This window comes from Gallus gallus, chromosome 19 (genome assembly GCF_016699485.2).
Source record: "Gallus gallus isolate bGalGal1 chromosome 19, bGalGal1.mat.broiler.GRCg7b, whole genome shotgun sequence".
Classification (NCBI taxonomy): Eukaryota; Metazoa; Chordata; class Aves; order Galliformes; family Phasianidae; genus Gallus; species Gallus gallus.
In genome coordinates, this window is record NC_052550.1 from 5,815,196 (window position 1) to 5,829,751 (window position 14,556).

Sequence of the window (14,556 nt, forward strand, 5' to 3'; positions counted from 1 at the left end):
TCTCTGGGCACGGGGAGGAAAGCAACTGTGCTTGGAGACAGCCAGCATTTGCTTATCAGCTCTTCTGTGCTTTATCTTGGTGGCACATAGCGTCCACCTGGGCTTAATGGGATCTTTCACACAGGTCGGTGGCATTAACCGTGGCTTGGTGGAAACACAGAGGCCTGGGACAGCAGGCTCTCCCTTGTGTGCTCTGGAGATGTAAAGGCATCACCACGCCATGAGCACAGGGCAAGAAGGCAACCAAGCACTGAGCTACAACCAGCGCTGTGTGTGCTGGCCAGGTGCGGCCACCCAGGCTGTGCAACCGCAGCCACACAAAGAAACAACCCTGACAAGCAGCTGGCGAACAGGAAACACTGTGAGCAGGGGAAGAAACAAAAGTATCATCCCACCTATTGGTAGCCACTTGTTGCTTGGAGTTGGTTTCCCCACAGTCTCAGATTTTTCCCCTTACTCTCAGCTATTATCTAATGGGGACTTCGGGTCCACGCAATCATTTTCCACCTCCTTCCCTTTGCTGCTTCCTCCTCCATCCCACACAGCCAGCCTCTGGCACAGCCTTCTCATCCCATCCACTATCACACACCTTCGGATGCAGCCCCAACACTCAGGCCCCCTCCTCCCCTTTGCCTTTCCATTCCCTTCTCAGCACACACAAACCCTCCTCAAGAGCCATCAACCTCCAGAACCCCTCAGTGTTCCATTGGCCTTTCCCTGTAGAGGTCAACCAGGTGTCCACACAGATGGAGAACCCACAGCCAAGCGGAAGAGATGCCAACCAGTCTGGAAACGAGCACACATCCCATCTCTCCATCCCAAAACTGACCAAGGGCTCAAACCTCTAACCAACCCACAGCACCCCAAGGCAGGGACCAACACCAGCAAAACCCAGCAGCCATTTCTTATGGAATCATTGAGGTTGGAAAGATCTGCTCCAGCCATCAACCCATCCCACTCAACCAAGTCCCTCCAGCTCCACCGCCAGCTCCTCACAGCACCCTTACCTGATTCATGGCACAGGTAGGAGTAAAACCCTTCTGCCTTCAGCATGATGAGCAGGGACCCCCAGCCCAGCAGGACAGCTGAGAAGAGCAGATTCTCAATGATGGCTGTGAATGCCATCCACCAGCGCCGGCGGTGAGCGGTAGCAAGTGTGGGTGCCATGGCTGCGTGGGAAGTGCAGCCTCGTCCTGAGCCTCAACCTGCAGGGAGCAGAGCAATGGTGGTGAGCTGACAGAGCATACACTGCGCAAGGAGTGCAAAATCAAATTGTCTTAAGGAAATCTCTCCACTGAAATGAAAGAAATGAATGAAAGGCACTTGGGCATAAAGAGCCAATTTGCAGGTAGAGGCTTGCTTGGTTAGAAGGAAAGCAGACAGAGCATGGGTGCCCTTGGAGCAGCCCCTCAGTGTGCCAAAGCCACATGGCAGGGCTCCGTTCCACCTCCTGAGCAACAGGTATGAAGGCACAGCAAGAGCCCGCTCCCATATTGCATCTGTTTATAGGGCCGTTAGGAACTGCGTGCCAGAGTGGGGGCTGCAGCTCTACAGCAGCTCTGCTTTGGGTCAGGAGCACAGATCAGCGCTGGGAGGTGGCTGTGAGCATGGCTCCTATGTGTGTTTACAGCACAGAGGGATGGGCAAGGAGCCCTCATTGCTAATCAGCACAGCGGGACGCATCCTGCCCCACAGTAGCTGTGCAGATGGCTGGGCACGCTGGGTCGGGACAGTGGCACGTGCTGTTCCATCTCAGCACATTGGCATCCCCGGGCTGCCCCGCAGATGCTGGGGATTAACAGCTCCAGCCCCACCTGTCCCCGTCCCTGTGGCCAAGAGCAGATGGGGGAGCAGCCCTGAGTAACCGGGGGAGCTCCAGAGAGCCCCAAGAAGCTCAGCACTGAGGTCATACAGCAAGTAGCCATTTTAGACAAGCTGTTTCCCCCCCCCAGCTTAGAGCATGCCCTGATAAGGCACTATGGGGAAATCAACGAGCTGCATGCTGCAGCCCAGAAGGATTTCTCAGGGCTTTCTACAGGTCTGGGGCCCCAGCATAATAGAGGAGGAGAACAAGGCCACCCTGCAAAGTCCCCCTATTCCGGCAGCAGCCCCCCCACACCCGCCCACCAGCACGCAGGCCCACAATGCTCTTCCTCCACACCTCCTCACCCCATGCAGCTGCTCACCCACCGCCTCCAGTCCAGCATGCACACAACCCCCAGTACATACTCCCCTCTCCCGCTCCCCCATCTCTCCCCAACCCCCCCCACCCCATTTCCCCACCAATCCCCCTCTCTCTCCACCGACACACATTGCCCCCACGCACGAATCTCCCCATGCGTCCCTTTCCCCCCTCCCAATGCATCCACCCTACAGAGCACCACTCCCCCTGCCGGTCCCCCCCACCCCCCTTCCCCACATCGAAGCACACCTCACCCTGCCCTCCCCATCCCCACACCCCATCGCAGTTACACCCCCCTGCCCCCAACCCCACTGCACCTCCATTTTCTCCCCTATACAACCCCCCCACCAGAACACTCCTACCGCGCAACCTCTCCTATAGGCTGTGCTCTCTTTAAATATCTCCGCGCATCCCCTTTTCATCTCGCCCACCACCCCACCGAGGAAAAAAAAAATAATAATAACAATAATTAAACGAAAAAGGAAAAAAATAAAATAATAAAAAAGGAAAACGCCAATAACAAAACCAAACCGAAGCAAATGAAAAAGAATAACAATTAAAAAAATAAATAAATAAACGAATGAATGACACCTCGCGCTCCGCTTACCCCCAGCCCCGCTCCCACCGCTGTGCGCGCCGCCGCGGTCCCACCCGGTGTTTTTTATCCGCCCTCCGGAGCAAACAACCGCCGCCGCTCATTGGCTGCCGCCCCGACCAATAGCAGAGCCCGCCGCCGCCGCCGGTGCACGTGCCGGGCCGCGCGCCCCCGGTACTCCCCCACCCCCCCCCACCCCCAGAGCCCCTCCCGGTACCGCCCCGGGGCAGCAAAACAGCCCCCGGGGATCCCCATGCGGGAGGAAGCCGGGCGTGAACTTCTAGAATGAATGGGGGAAGGAAAACCCACCCTTTGTGGCCCCCCAGAATGAATGGGGGAAGGAAAATGCGCTCCTGGTGGACTCCCGAAGTGAGTGGGGGAAGAAAAATCGACCCTTTTTTGCACCCCCGAAGTGAATGGGGGAAGGAAAACGCAGCCTCTGTGGACCCTCAGAATGAATGGGATAAAACCAACCCCATCCCAAATGGATGTGTGCTCCCCGTACACTGTGGGGCTCGGCGCTGGATCCTGCCAGCCCCATCGCGTGGGCACTGCCTGCAGTAATGGTGACATCTTCCCAGCTTCTGCCATCTCCCAGTGGCCCTACTGCCATCCAAGGCCCCGTCCCCACCGGGGGGGGGGGGATTTCTGTCAGCCAAACGGAGCTCACAGCATGAAAACGTCTATGGGTTTGCTCAGCAAAAGCTGAAGGTGTGGACGGACAGATTGCAAGGGACAGATGTGCGCCCACGGGTGCTGCTGGGGCTGCGGTGGGTGTGCAGGATAGGATAAGCTCCCTGCTGGGGGAATAAGGATCGTAACAGCGGGGGCTGCGGCTTTGGGCCAGAGCAAATAGAGAGGAAAAGGCACAAAGCAAACAAACAGAGCAGCGCAGGGCTGGTGGAAGGGCTGAGGGGTGTCGCTGTGAGGCCACGGGAGCTCGGAAACACGAGAGGTGCTGGGAGGGGTGAAGGGCCACGGAGCTGGGAGTGCGGCAGGACTTGGCTCTGCTGCTCTGGAAGGAAACGAGGAGCTATGGGGTGATCTGCTGCCCCCTATAAATACACCGGGGAATGAGTAAACAGCGGGGAGGGAAGGAAAGCAGTGCTGGCACAGAGATGTGGTGAGACGGAGTGAGTGGGGCTGAAAGTGGGTTGTGGCATCCTGGCTGGTTCACACCTCCACGTCCAGGGTTAAAGCCTTTGTGGGGCATCGGAGGCACAGCAGGGCTGTGCTGCGGGCCAAAATCTGCTTGGCTTCCTTGTGCCATTGCTGTGGGGTGAGGGCAGTTCAGCTTTGGGCATATCAGGGTGCGAGCTTTGCAAGCAGCAGTGATTTCTCAAAGCAGGACGTTGCTCTGAGCATTGGGACGTTGCTCAGAGCAGATCCCCAACGCGGTGGTGGCTTCAGGCTGAACGTATCCAGCTGGTAAAGGCTGCATGCAAATAAACCCGTGGGTCTTTCCTTGCCTTAAAAATAGCTCCAAAACAAGGAGTGGCCTGAGAAGAGCCGAGGGCTGCGCGTCCTGTTTGTGTCCCAGAATATCTGGTGCTACACACATGATGCTGGTGAGATCCTAAAGGGGAGGAGCGCTGGGAGCTGCTCTGCGTGGCCCGATGGGGATCGGGTGCCTCACAGCCCGGGCAGACTCCAATGGGAAGCAAAAGGAGAAGCAGCAAACCCTGCTCTGCACAGCAGCTCCTCTCCCAGCCGTCCCAAACCCCAAAGCCCCAACAACCAATGCGTGCCCTCCCAGCCCACCCTGCGCTCTCCATCCCTGCTATAGAGAGCTGAGAACTGTTCGAGCTGAACAAGGGCAGCTGCTTTGCTTGGGGGAGTATTTCTGGCCGTGCCTTCGATTTTGGGTACAGCTGGGAAACCAAACTCCTTTGGTAACCATTTATTCCCACACGTTGCGCCGCTTGAAATGACAGAAGGAGGTGCACAAAACATGTAGCACCTGCATACATCCAAACCCAGCTCCTGGGGGGGCTGTGGCTCCTCCAGCACCCAGCAGCCCCCTCACCACCTCTGAGCACTGTGGTGATGCAGGACAGGGCCAGCAGCAGCGCAGGACACCCACTAAAAGTCATTTCCCATCCGGCTGTCGTGGAGGACGTAGACTGGAGGAGGTGGAAAACAGCTCCGAAGCACCACGACCTGCTGGGGCCGCGGGCAGCTGGATGCCGCACGAAGCATGGCACGAAGGGAAGGGTAATAAGGGGAAGGCTCCACGTGTTCAACCCCCGGTTTTTGGGGGGGATCTCAGCTTCCCCAGGCTGGGGACAACCCAAAGGGTGTTGTGGGTCCCTCTGTGCCTCAGCCTCACGCCTGGGGGGCTCAGGTGGCCGCAGGGCTGCTTGGCGCATCCTCACTTCTACTGCTGACGTTCTCATATTTCGGCTCTTCCTCGTGGGCAGCCCGGCCCTTCCTTTCCACACTTAGGGCCAGCTCAAGGCTTTTGCCCCTTTCTGCAGCACCCAGGCCCTCACCAACCCCATCCTGGCTCCCGGTGCTTTTTGTCGATTCCAATGGGAAGGACTGCCTCTTGCCAGGAAGGTGCTGCTGTTTCCCAGGGCTCAGCTCACCAGGAGCCCCCAGCACACTCTCCCTCTGCTTGCAGCCGTTTGCCGAATCCCTGCGCTGCGCCAGGGCCCGGCGGGGCGGTTTTTGGATGCCCTCAATGCTCCTCCTCACCTTGGGCTCCTCCTTGGCGGCCCACCTGCCCCTCTGCAAGCTGCCCAGCCGCTTCAGCACAGCCTGCACCGGACCCTCAACACCCCCCTCAGCTTTGGGGTCCTGCCCGGCCGTCCCTACCGTCATGTAGATGGTGGTGACGTTGGGCTCCTTCCTCTTCCCATCCCAGCTGCCCCTTTTTGCAGCCGCTTCCAGGGCTTCCACCCTTTGGGCCACATGCCTGGTGCTGGTGACCATCCGCCGGCGGCCCCCAGGCGTGGCCCGAGGCGATGGCCGGTGGCTTTCGTCCCCTTTGCTGAGGGGATCGGGGCTCTCGTAACCATCGCTGCCTGCCTGCTCAGTGGGGCTCTCAGTCCCCGCATCTCCTGCTTGCAGGGACAGCTTGGATGGCCCCCATAGGGTTTTTGGCTTCCGCCCAGGACTGGGGGTCTCTGCTGTGCTGAATTTCGTCCCCTCAGCAAAGGAGACGGAGGGCCGCTTGGCCTTGGCGATGCTGGAGGTGCGGGGAATGGAGAAGGGCTGCGAGACATCCTCAGAGCTGAAGGCGGTGGGGTCAGAGAGCGCCTCGCTTTGGGGGGACGTCCCGGCCTGCAGCTCAGCCCCCGTCAGCAGTGGGACCCCTGTGGGATAAGGGGAGTGCGTCAGTCCCAGGGCTGGGGGCACGGGCAGCCCTAGGACTTGGGGTTGGGACACATTAGGGCTCAGGGATGGGGACCCCGGTGCCGTGGGGTTGCCTCCAGGAGCGCGTTAGGAAATGGCAGGGAACATAGCACTGCATGAGGCCAAGTATGGCCTTGGCTCGTCCTTGTGGAGGGGAAAATGAGGGAATAAAAATAACAGCCTGCTGCACATCCTTGGGAAGCATCAGGGCTGTAGGGGAGCGGGGCTGTGCAGCAGGGAGGGGATATGGAGCCATGTGTCACCTTCTCTGGGAGGGACGGAGTACTCGGGCCCTTCGTTGTCAGTGTCGAAGGAGGAGAAGGAGCTGTCTGAAGCCCACGCGGCTGACGGCGACTCGATGAAGCTGGGGTTGAAGGGGATTTCTGCATCGTGGTGGGAAACTGGGGAGGAGACAACAAGTGGATGAGGTCTGGGTGCCATGCAGAGGGGCCGCGCGGGCACAAAACAGGGCTGGCAGCAGGTCTGCTTTCTCACCTGTGACTTTGGGAAGCTTGGAGCTGTTGAGGGCGAAGCAAGGCATCATAGCACTGATATTGGCCAGCACGCCCTGCACGTGGTGCTTCATCCTGGCCACCACGTCGTCATCCGGCACGGCCGCCCTGCGTGGGGACGTGGCATGAAGGGGAGAAGGGGACAAAGAGTTCAGCAGTGAAGGGGAATACCTGCACTGATACCTGTCTCTGGCATCCGCAGGGCCAGCACCGCAGCAGCAGCAAACAACACAGAGCAGCAGCAGGAGGAGAGGGATGAGGATGGCAGCAGCCAGAGCTGCGTGGTCCGTCAGACCTGTGTGGGGAAGATGGGATCGGTGTGTCCACGGATGGATCCACCGCAGCATCCCCGTCCCTGGTGAGGATCCTACGGACCCCCACCCAGCACCGAGGAGTGAATTTAGGGCTGCTCTTACTCAGTATGCAGTCACCCTGCGCAGGGTGGCAGGTTCCTCGTGAGCACTGACAGGGGGAGGAACAGTTCACTCCGAAAAAGCCCTCCGGGCAGGTGTCGTTACAGCTGAAAGAGAGACAGAAGGAGGGGAAATGCCCCCAGGACCAGCAGCTCCCAGCCCTGCTCCCTCTTTTACCTGGCTCCCCAGTAGCCGGCCTGGCAGAGGCAGTCACCCGACACAGGGTCACAGCTCCCCCAGACACACTCGGGGCACAGCAGCTGGCATCCATCACCAAATGTCCCCGCGGGGCAGGAGCTGTTACAGCTGAAGGGAGAGAGAGGTGTCACCGGGACCCCCCCCCAGCAGCACCAACGGCCACATCCTGCCCTGCTGCTGGCTCACCTGGGTCCTGTCCAGCCAGGCTCACAGCGTGGGCAGGAACCCGTCTCTGCATCACAGATATCCCCTTGCCGGCATTGAGGGCAGGGCTGGAGGCAGCCTTGGCCATGGAAGCCAGGCGTGCAGCGCTCCTTGCACAGGGTCCCGTTCCAGCCGGGCTGGCACGCCAGGCAGAAGCCATCCACAGGTGAGCAGGGCTGGCTGTGCTTGCAGTACCCACAGCTGCATGGACACAGGGGCAGTGAGGCTTCACCCCCCCTCCCCAAACACGGTTCTCCCCCCACAGTTGCATTCAGCAGCGCTTTGGTTTATGTGAAGATTCCTGACAGCATTTAAGGCTCTATAATAACCCCAGGGCAGAAGCCAAGCAGGGATAAATGCTGTATTATTGCTCTAGGGCATGGTACCAGCATCTTAGGATGATGCCAGAGCTCTCCTCTGGCCTTAGCAGGATGCTTCTTAGGGGCAACGCCAATGCTGCATCCACCCATGGCTCCGAGATGCATCTCCCTGCCCAGCCAAAGGGATGGCTGCAACCACACCGCCCTCCATCCCATGGCCCTGCTGTCACCAGCTCACCTGTGCACGCACTGGGATCCATACGTCCCCGCTGGGCAGGGATCCTGGCAGCTCCTACCCTGGAAACCTGGCTCACAGCTGCAATACCCATTGAGAGGATTGCAGGAGCCGTGCACGCAGTCGCAGTGCCACTGGCACGCCGACCCCCAAAAACCAGCCTTGCATTTGCAATTGCCCGTCTCCTGGGCGCAGGGTGAGAGGTTGCAGGAGCACTTGAACCTGCACTTCCTGCCCCACCAGCCCGGCCGGCAATGGCAGTGCCCGGTGAGAGTGTCACAGCGCGAGGTGGCGAGGTTGCACTGGCACTGCCTCTTGCAGTCTGGACCCCACCAGCCCGGCTCGCAGCGGCAGGCGCCGGTTGTGGGGTCGCAGCGGCCGTGGGGGCCGCAGGGGCAGCGGAACTGGCACAGCTCTCCCCAGCGCTCGGGGTTGCAGGTGCAGCGCCCGCTCTCCGCCTCGCACGTCCCACCGGGGTGGCACGGGCAGCGCCTCTTGCAGTCGTGACCCCAATACTGCGCAGGGCAGGCTGCGGATGGAAGGAGATAACAGTGAGGGGGTGACGAGGGAGCCCCCAGCACCCAGGGTGGGCCGCTAGGAGGGGGCGAAGCACTCACGGGAGCTGCAATCTGCACCGAAGAAGCCGGGTTTGCAGCGGCACAGCCCAGGTCTCACGCACACTTCGTCTGGCCCGCAGGCGTCCTCCCCTTCGCAGAGCGCTGTGGCAGCAGGGTTGGCACGTCAGCGGGTGGGACCCCACCACCCCATCCACTGCGGGGCCTCCCCCGTTCCCACCACCAGCACAGGGAGCACCCGGGAGCTGATTTCGAGCGTCGCCCATCACTTACCGGCTGTGCACTCCCGCCCTTCCTGCTTCCAGCCAGGGCAGCACGCCAGGCTCACGGCAGGGCTGTGGGACAGAGTGGGGCACATCAGCCATTGCCCAGGGCTGGGGACATCGCCTTCAGCTTCAGGGCTTTGAGAAAGAAGCTGAAGAGGAACGCTCCCCTCGGGCTCAACCTCACGCATGGGGAAGCCACGAGGCTGCGGGGGCTCGCTCAGGAAGGAAGCCAGCAAAATAGAAGGAAATTTAAGTTGTTGCTGAGCTTCAGGGCTGGGTTCTGGGGCAGCAGCGCTTAATACTGCTGGCACTACAGCTGCAGAGCCCAAATGGGTCCCCCAGTGTTCCGGGAGAGCTTTGTTAGTACCCAAAAACACCGACACAAATGCGTTGCGTTGACGGAGATCAATGGGAGAGGAAACAGCGGTAGAGCAGCACAGCCATCAGCCCCAAACACCAATCAGGATTTGCTTCCATTTTCCATTTCTGGCCGTGTTAATGGTGGTAGCGTTACCAACACCCCTATATTGCCCCGTTGCCCCGCGCTCTCCTGCTGTATGGGAAACAACCCCACGGAGAAGGGATTTGGGTGCCCAGAGCCCCCAACGTCACCGTGCTCCCCATGTCCACGCGCTGCTGGGCTCCACCCACAGAAGGACACACAGGGGATCCCACCCCACACTGCCTGGAGGCCCAGGGACAGGCAGAGGGGATGCAGGGTCACCTACCTGCCCACCTTGCAGACATTCCTGCCGTTGGGGTCGAGCTCCTGGGCAGAGCCCTGCACCCACAGCCACAGCTGCAGGCAGAGCAGCAGGCGGGTGTTCGCCATCCCTCCGGGGCTGCGTCTGTCCACCCGTCCGTCCGTCCGTGCGTTCCTCTCCTGCAGCTCAGCCTCTTCCTCCAGCCAGCCTTGGTTTCTTCCTGAGGAAACGCGGGAGGAGGCGTCCCAGCCCCACGCCAGGGGTGTAGGGGGAAGGAGGAGGCAGAGAATGCCACAGCCTTGTCTGTTTCTGACCTTTGCTGCCAAGGGAATGCACGGCACAGGGCTCACCCCCCCCCCCCCCCCCCCCGCACACACACAGGGAACAGCACCCACCAGGCATTGCCCCTTGGCCCACCCCACCGCCCCCTGAGGCTGTTTGAGCCTACATCCTTCACATCCCCGACGCATCCACCTCCCCTCTGCCATCCACCCCAGGGCACAGCCAACCCCTCTTCTCCTGCTGTCCTGGTCCACGATGGAATTCGGTGTCCCCCAGGAACGCAGAGTGCCCCTGGTTGGCCTAAATCCAGCCGGGCTCCAGGCCCTGCTGCCGCTGCTGGCTCCATCCCACTGCACGTCCCACAGGAGCTTTGTGTCAGCAGATGCACAGGAAACACCTTTTTCCTTCCTGAGCACAGCCAGCCGGGGTTTCCCCGTATGGGATTTAACTCGTGCGCCTCCAATGCTGTGCCCCAGTGGCCCCAATTCCCATCATGGGTCATTAGGAGCGCCCAGAGCCTCTGTCCCCAGCCCAGCTCTGTGTATGGGCTATGGCACAACCATGGCTGTGCTGGGGAACAGCCCCCAAAGCCCACCGAGCTGCTTGCTGGGCTTCTTCCAACACAAAGACAGAGCAGAGGTTGCAGTGGGCACCTCATCAGAGAAACGAGAGCCCGGTTTATTTTTCACTCCAGTCCCAGAGCTGGGAAGCACCTGATCCACGTGGATGGCTGCGCCCCCATAAGCACGAAGATTGCTGAATTTTTCCAGTTTCCAGCAGCAGGAACAAATCCCAGCACAAAACCAATCCACCCCGCATCCAAAACGTGCTCCCAAAGGCCACCCAGCCCTCACCAGTGCGTGCTCAGCCCGGCGCGGGGAACGCAGGGCAGCACCCAGGCGGCCCTTCATCTTCACATTGCAGGGATGGGGAGATGCTGGGAAGGGGTGATGTGAAACACCCACGTGGGGCAGGCAGGATGGGGCAAGGTGCCCGGAGGTGCCGAGCTGCCCTGTGCCAGCTGAGCATCCCAGCCGTGCACCACGCTGTGCCGTGCGGCTCCCGGTGACGCCATGGTCAGATCCAAAAGGGTCAGAGTGCCGGTGTGCCTTGATCCAGTTTGTGTTCTCCCACCTGTTCCAGCTGTGTGTCCAGTGAGTCGATGATTTCCCAGGCTCCGGAGCAGCTGGGAACGGGGGGGTCTTTGCTGCTGCCCTGATACCATAGCCCAAAGCTGCAGAGAGAGCAGATAGCAGGTGTGGGGGAGAGGAGCCTTTCTGGGAAGCAGCTGCATCCCATCCTCCCTCCACGTGCACAGCTATATGGCAGCCCCAAGGAAAGGCACGTCCCCAGGATCCAAGCACACCCGCTCTGCAGCACCGTCCTGGGGTAGGCACTGAGCTCAGCAGGCATTGGGCGCACAGCTGAGCTGAACATCTCCACCCCATCGGTACCTGAGTGTGGGATGGAACTTACAAGCTCCTGATTTTGGATTCTGGAGGCTGAGCATCCACGCAGTCTGCGCCTCGAGCCGGGAGCCAGGAGCCCTCCTCTTCCTCACTGCAGCACAAAGTGGGAACAAAACCCAGGCTGAGTGCTGCGCTCCCCAATCCCTCGCCGGCCGCTGCTTCCCAAAACCACTGCCACTCTCGTGTCCCAGAGCCATCCATGTTCCCAGCCCACACATTTCTCCTCAGAAGGCAGCTCCAAAGCCCAGCACTCTCTCAGCAGCTGCTTTGTCCCAGCCGGCCGCGGCAGCAGCAGCCACAACCCACGCTGCAGTCTGCGGGCACCCAGCCCTGGCACGCTGCTCAGGGAACTGTGCCTGCTGCCACTGTCCGGTGGGGCTGCAAAGGGACATCCCCAGCCCTGCAGAGATGCCAGGGCTGTGCTTGAGCTCAGCCTCAGGGATGCCATCAGCAATACCAGCTGCAGCATGGGGCGATGCTGGGGACAGCCAGACCTGCAGAACAGCAGGATGGCACCCCAAAGGATGGCAGGGAAGAAGCTCATAGAGTAGCAGTCACTCGGGGTGAGCAGAAGGTGAGCAGTGTCTCAGACTTCTGGGCCTACAAGGGCACAGCTCCCACCAGCGTGCCGAGGCTGCACCAGGAAAAAACAAGCTGTGCTGGCTGGGGGAAACCCCTACTCTCCTGAAAATCTCGTTCTGCCTCTCCCACAGCTCTCATAAAGGGTTTGGGCAGGTGGGGAGGATCCATCCCTACCCCAACCAGCCCAGACCAGCAAGTCCCAGCCATGAGCATGGCCGAGCAAACCTGCCCTGCTGGCTCCAAGCAGCACTGACAGCAGAGCCAGGACGACTATGGGCTGGGGTGTGGCCTCAGATCTGCTCCAGGCTGCACAGCACAGACCCCCCCCCCGCACCCCAATGCAAGCAGCAACAGCAGGAGGTTGGAATAGCATAAAAGAGCTCAGCCCTCTTGAGATCTTTATCAAAGCCCATGCAAGGCAGCGAGATACAGCTCCACTTCCCCTCCTGGTGCTGAACAGATCTGGAACCAATGCTGCCCAAAGACATCTCGCAGGGAACATCTCCAATATCATTTCCACAGCTCATGGACTACATGCCCCACCACCTCACCTCCCCACTGTCATATCCATACAAGGAAGAGCAGGAGTGTGACATGTGACAGCGATGTGAAAGCATCAGCAAAGAGCCCAGCCCTGCAGTGCCGTGCCACAGCACCCAGCACAGGCATTGAACCTTTGCTCTCTGGCACGAGACAGGGACAAGGCCAGAGCTCAGGGCTGATCCCTCACGGGTGCCACAGCACACGGAAGCACCACAGGCAGCGTGCAGGAGGCTCCGTGCTGCCTGCAGCTCGACTCACCTGCTTGCTGACTCCTCCGCCGTCCCCAGCATCTTGGCTCTGATTTTTCTTCTCTGCTTTTTGATTGTCGACTTCATCGCGTCCAGGAAGAAGCTGGGGATTCTCTCTTCATTCAGCAGCTCCCTGGAACGCAGAGCCCATGGGTTAGCTGAGAGCTTTGCAAGTAAACGCTGCCTGGGGCTGCCAGGAGCACTGATGGGCCACGGGGTGCTACAGGGCCAGGAGGGACGTGGCTCGTGGAGGGCTCACCGCTGGTAATAGGCCAACTCCTCCTGCACCAGGAACAGGTTGGTCTTCAGCTCGTTCCGCTCCTGCAGGATCTGCTGCAGCTCTTCCATGGAGAAGCAGCACTGAGCCGGGCTCCTGCCCTCATCCTGGCATGGCAGCTCCTCCGCAGGCAACGGTGCCGCTCCTTCCTGGGGATAGACAGCGTGAGGGCTCAGCGCAGCCCCCAGAGCCGCGCTCCGGCAGCCCCAGGTCCCCCCACGGCTCACCTGGCCGGGCTGCGGCAGCGGTGCCTCGGGGGCAGCCCTGCTCCTCCTGCTCATTTCCCTCTGGGTTTGCAGCACAGCAGCCTCCAGGTCCGATTTCTTCTCCAGGGCGCTCTTGAGCTGCGCCTGCACCACGGCCACTTTGTGCCGCAGCTCCTCGTTCATGGACATGAAGCGGTGCAGCTGCTCCTGCAGCTGGAAAGGCGACGACAACCGGCAGTGAGGCACAGCAGCACTGCTTGGCCACCGCCCAGGACATCAGCGCAGCGTGGGAATGGCATCTGCCCCAGCGGGATCACGAGTGGAGCCATCAACCCCAGGGGAGGTGACATGAAAGCGGGTCCCCGGGCACTCACCGCCTCCGTATCTTGGCTCTTGCAGACGATCTCGTGCGCTTGGGCGCGAAGCTCATCCCTCTGCTTGTCCACCACCTCCTTCAGCCGCAGCATCACCTCCCGTTCCTTCCGCACCGTGCTGTCTGTGCCCGGCATGGGGGAATGGACATCCTTGGGACGCCCGTCCCCATCACCCTCCTGTCACCTCCCGGGATCTCAGCTCGTGCCAAAGATATTCCGCCCCAAAACCTACGGGAGTCTTGGGGAGCCCGTGGCTTGCAGAAGGCAGCACTGGCGGTGGTGGGAGGGCGCCCTGAGCTCACCATACACCCACCTTCCTGGTGGTGGCTCTCCGCCAGCTGCCCCAGGAGCCGCTGGTTCTGCTCCTCCAGCTGGGCCAGGCGGCCGCGCAGGGCTCGCTCCCGGCGCTCGGCCTCCCACAGCCTCTGCTCCAGGTCCTGGAGGACGGGGACAGCTGGGTCAGGGCCAGGCTTGGGGGTTGGCGACAGCTTGGTCTGAGCCGTCCCAAGGAATGAGGGACGGTCGGCTCACAGCCACCCCCAGGGGACAGCACTGCCCCCAAAGGACATCCCCACAGGGATAAACGCCATCAGGGAAGAAGGGCCATTGAGGCATTTGGCCGTGGGGACACGGCAGAGGGGTCAGCACCTCCCCTGAGGGGAAAGGGCCTCTGGCCAAGAGCCACCGGGAAGGCACCGGGGACAGCTCCACTCCCTGCAGCCCCCAAAGCTCCCAGCACTGCCCCACTCACCTCCGCATCCCGCTGCTCGGACAGCAGCGCCTCACCCTCGGAGCCCACCGGTGCCACCAACGCCTCCAGCAGCTCCAGCAACCGAACGACCGGCGGCACCAATCCGGCCACGGCGTCGGGTCCAAAGCGACCCGAGAGACGGCGCAGCTCGGCGCCCAACGCCTCCGCCATGCGGTAGACGTGCGGCGGGGCCAGGCGGCCCGGAGGCGTTCGCCACAGCGGCTCCGTGCCCTGCGTCGGCTCCGCCATCGGCCCCGCCGTCA

General features: G+C 61.0%; 3 protein-coding genes across 8 annotated transcripts in view; all 3 read right to left on the reverse strand.

The window, feature by feature from the left end:
• SLC43A2 (solute carrier family 43 member 2) overlaps positions 1-2,820 on the reverse strand; it is a 28,905-nt gene extending 26,085 nt beyond the window's left edge. For 2 of the 4 annotated variants that reach the window (XM_415803.8, XM_046902611.1), the window contains exons 1-2: positions 2,790-2,820; positions 1,008-1,205 (exon numbers count right to left, since the gene is read on the reverse strand). In XM_415803.8, coding sequence (XP_415803.3) covers positions 1,008-1,167 — 160 coding nt within the window. In that variant the 5' untranslated portion in view covers positions 1,168-1,205; positions 2,790-2,820. Of the gene's footprint in view, positions 1-1,007; positions 1,206-2,773 lie in introns of those variants that run through there. The other 2 variants (XM_040650389.2, XM_015296034.4) reach the window with 2 other exon arrangements.
• A 1,842-nt stretch (positions 2,821-4,662) lies between these two features.
• On the reverse strand, positions 4,663-9,749 carry SCARF1 (scavenger receptor class F member 1). Of its 2 annotated transcripts, none has more exons than XM_040650392.2 (11): positions 9,594-9,749; positions 8,865-8,926; positions 8,634-8,735; positions 8,020-8,545; positions 7,444-7,662; positions 7,237-7,365; positions 7,063-7,166; positions 6,830-6,941; positions 6,630-6,754; positions 6,398-6,535; positions 4,663-6,094 (listed from the first exon to the last, which is right to left on the reverse strand). In XM_040650392.2, the coding sequence occupies exons 1-11, from the start codon at positions 9,602-9,604 to the stop codon at positions 5,118-5,120; spliced, it is 2,505 nt and encodes an 834-aa protein (XP_040506326.1). In that variant the 5' UTR covers positions 9,605-9,749; the 3' UTR covers positions 4,663-5,117. The 2 variants fall into 2 exon arrangements, with proteins under 2 accessions (XP_040506326.1, XP_015151523.2); XM_015296037.4 differs by having other exon boundaries at positions 9,586-9,749.
• A 730-nt stretch (positions 9,750-10,479) lies between these two features.
• RILP (Rab interacting lysosomal protein) lies at positions 10,480-14,555 on the reverse strand. 2 transcript variants are annotated; one of them, XM_415804.8, is made up of 8 exons: positions 14,294-14,555; positions 13,856-13,979; positions 13,543-13,664; positions 13,190-13,381; positions 12,945-13,111; positions 12,696-12,818; positions 11,320-11,403; positions 10,480-11,077 (listed from the first exon to the last, which is right to left on the reverse strand). In XM_415804.8, exons 1-8 carry the CDS (start codon positions 14,540-14,542, stop codon positions 10,936-10,938), a joined length of 1,203 nt encoding a protein of 400 aa, XP_415804.5. In that variant the 5' UTR covers positions 14,543-14,555; the 3' UTR covers positions 10,480-10,935. The 2 variants fall into 2 exon arrangements, with proteins under 2 accessions (XP_415804.5, XP_040506331.1); XM_040650397.2 differs by having other exon boundaries at positions 13,775-13,979.
• Between the last annotated feature and the right edge of the window lies 1 nt (position 14,556).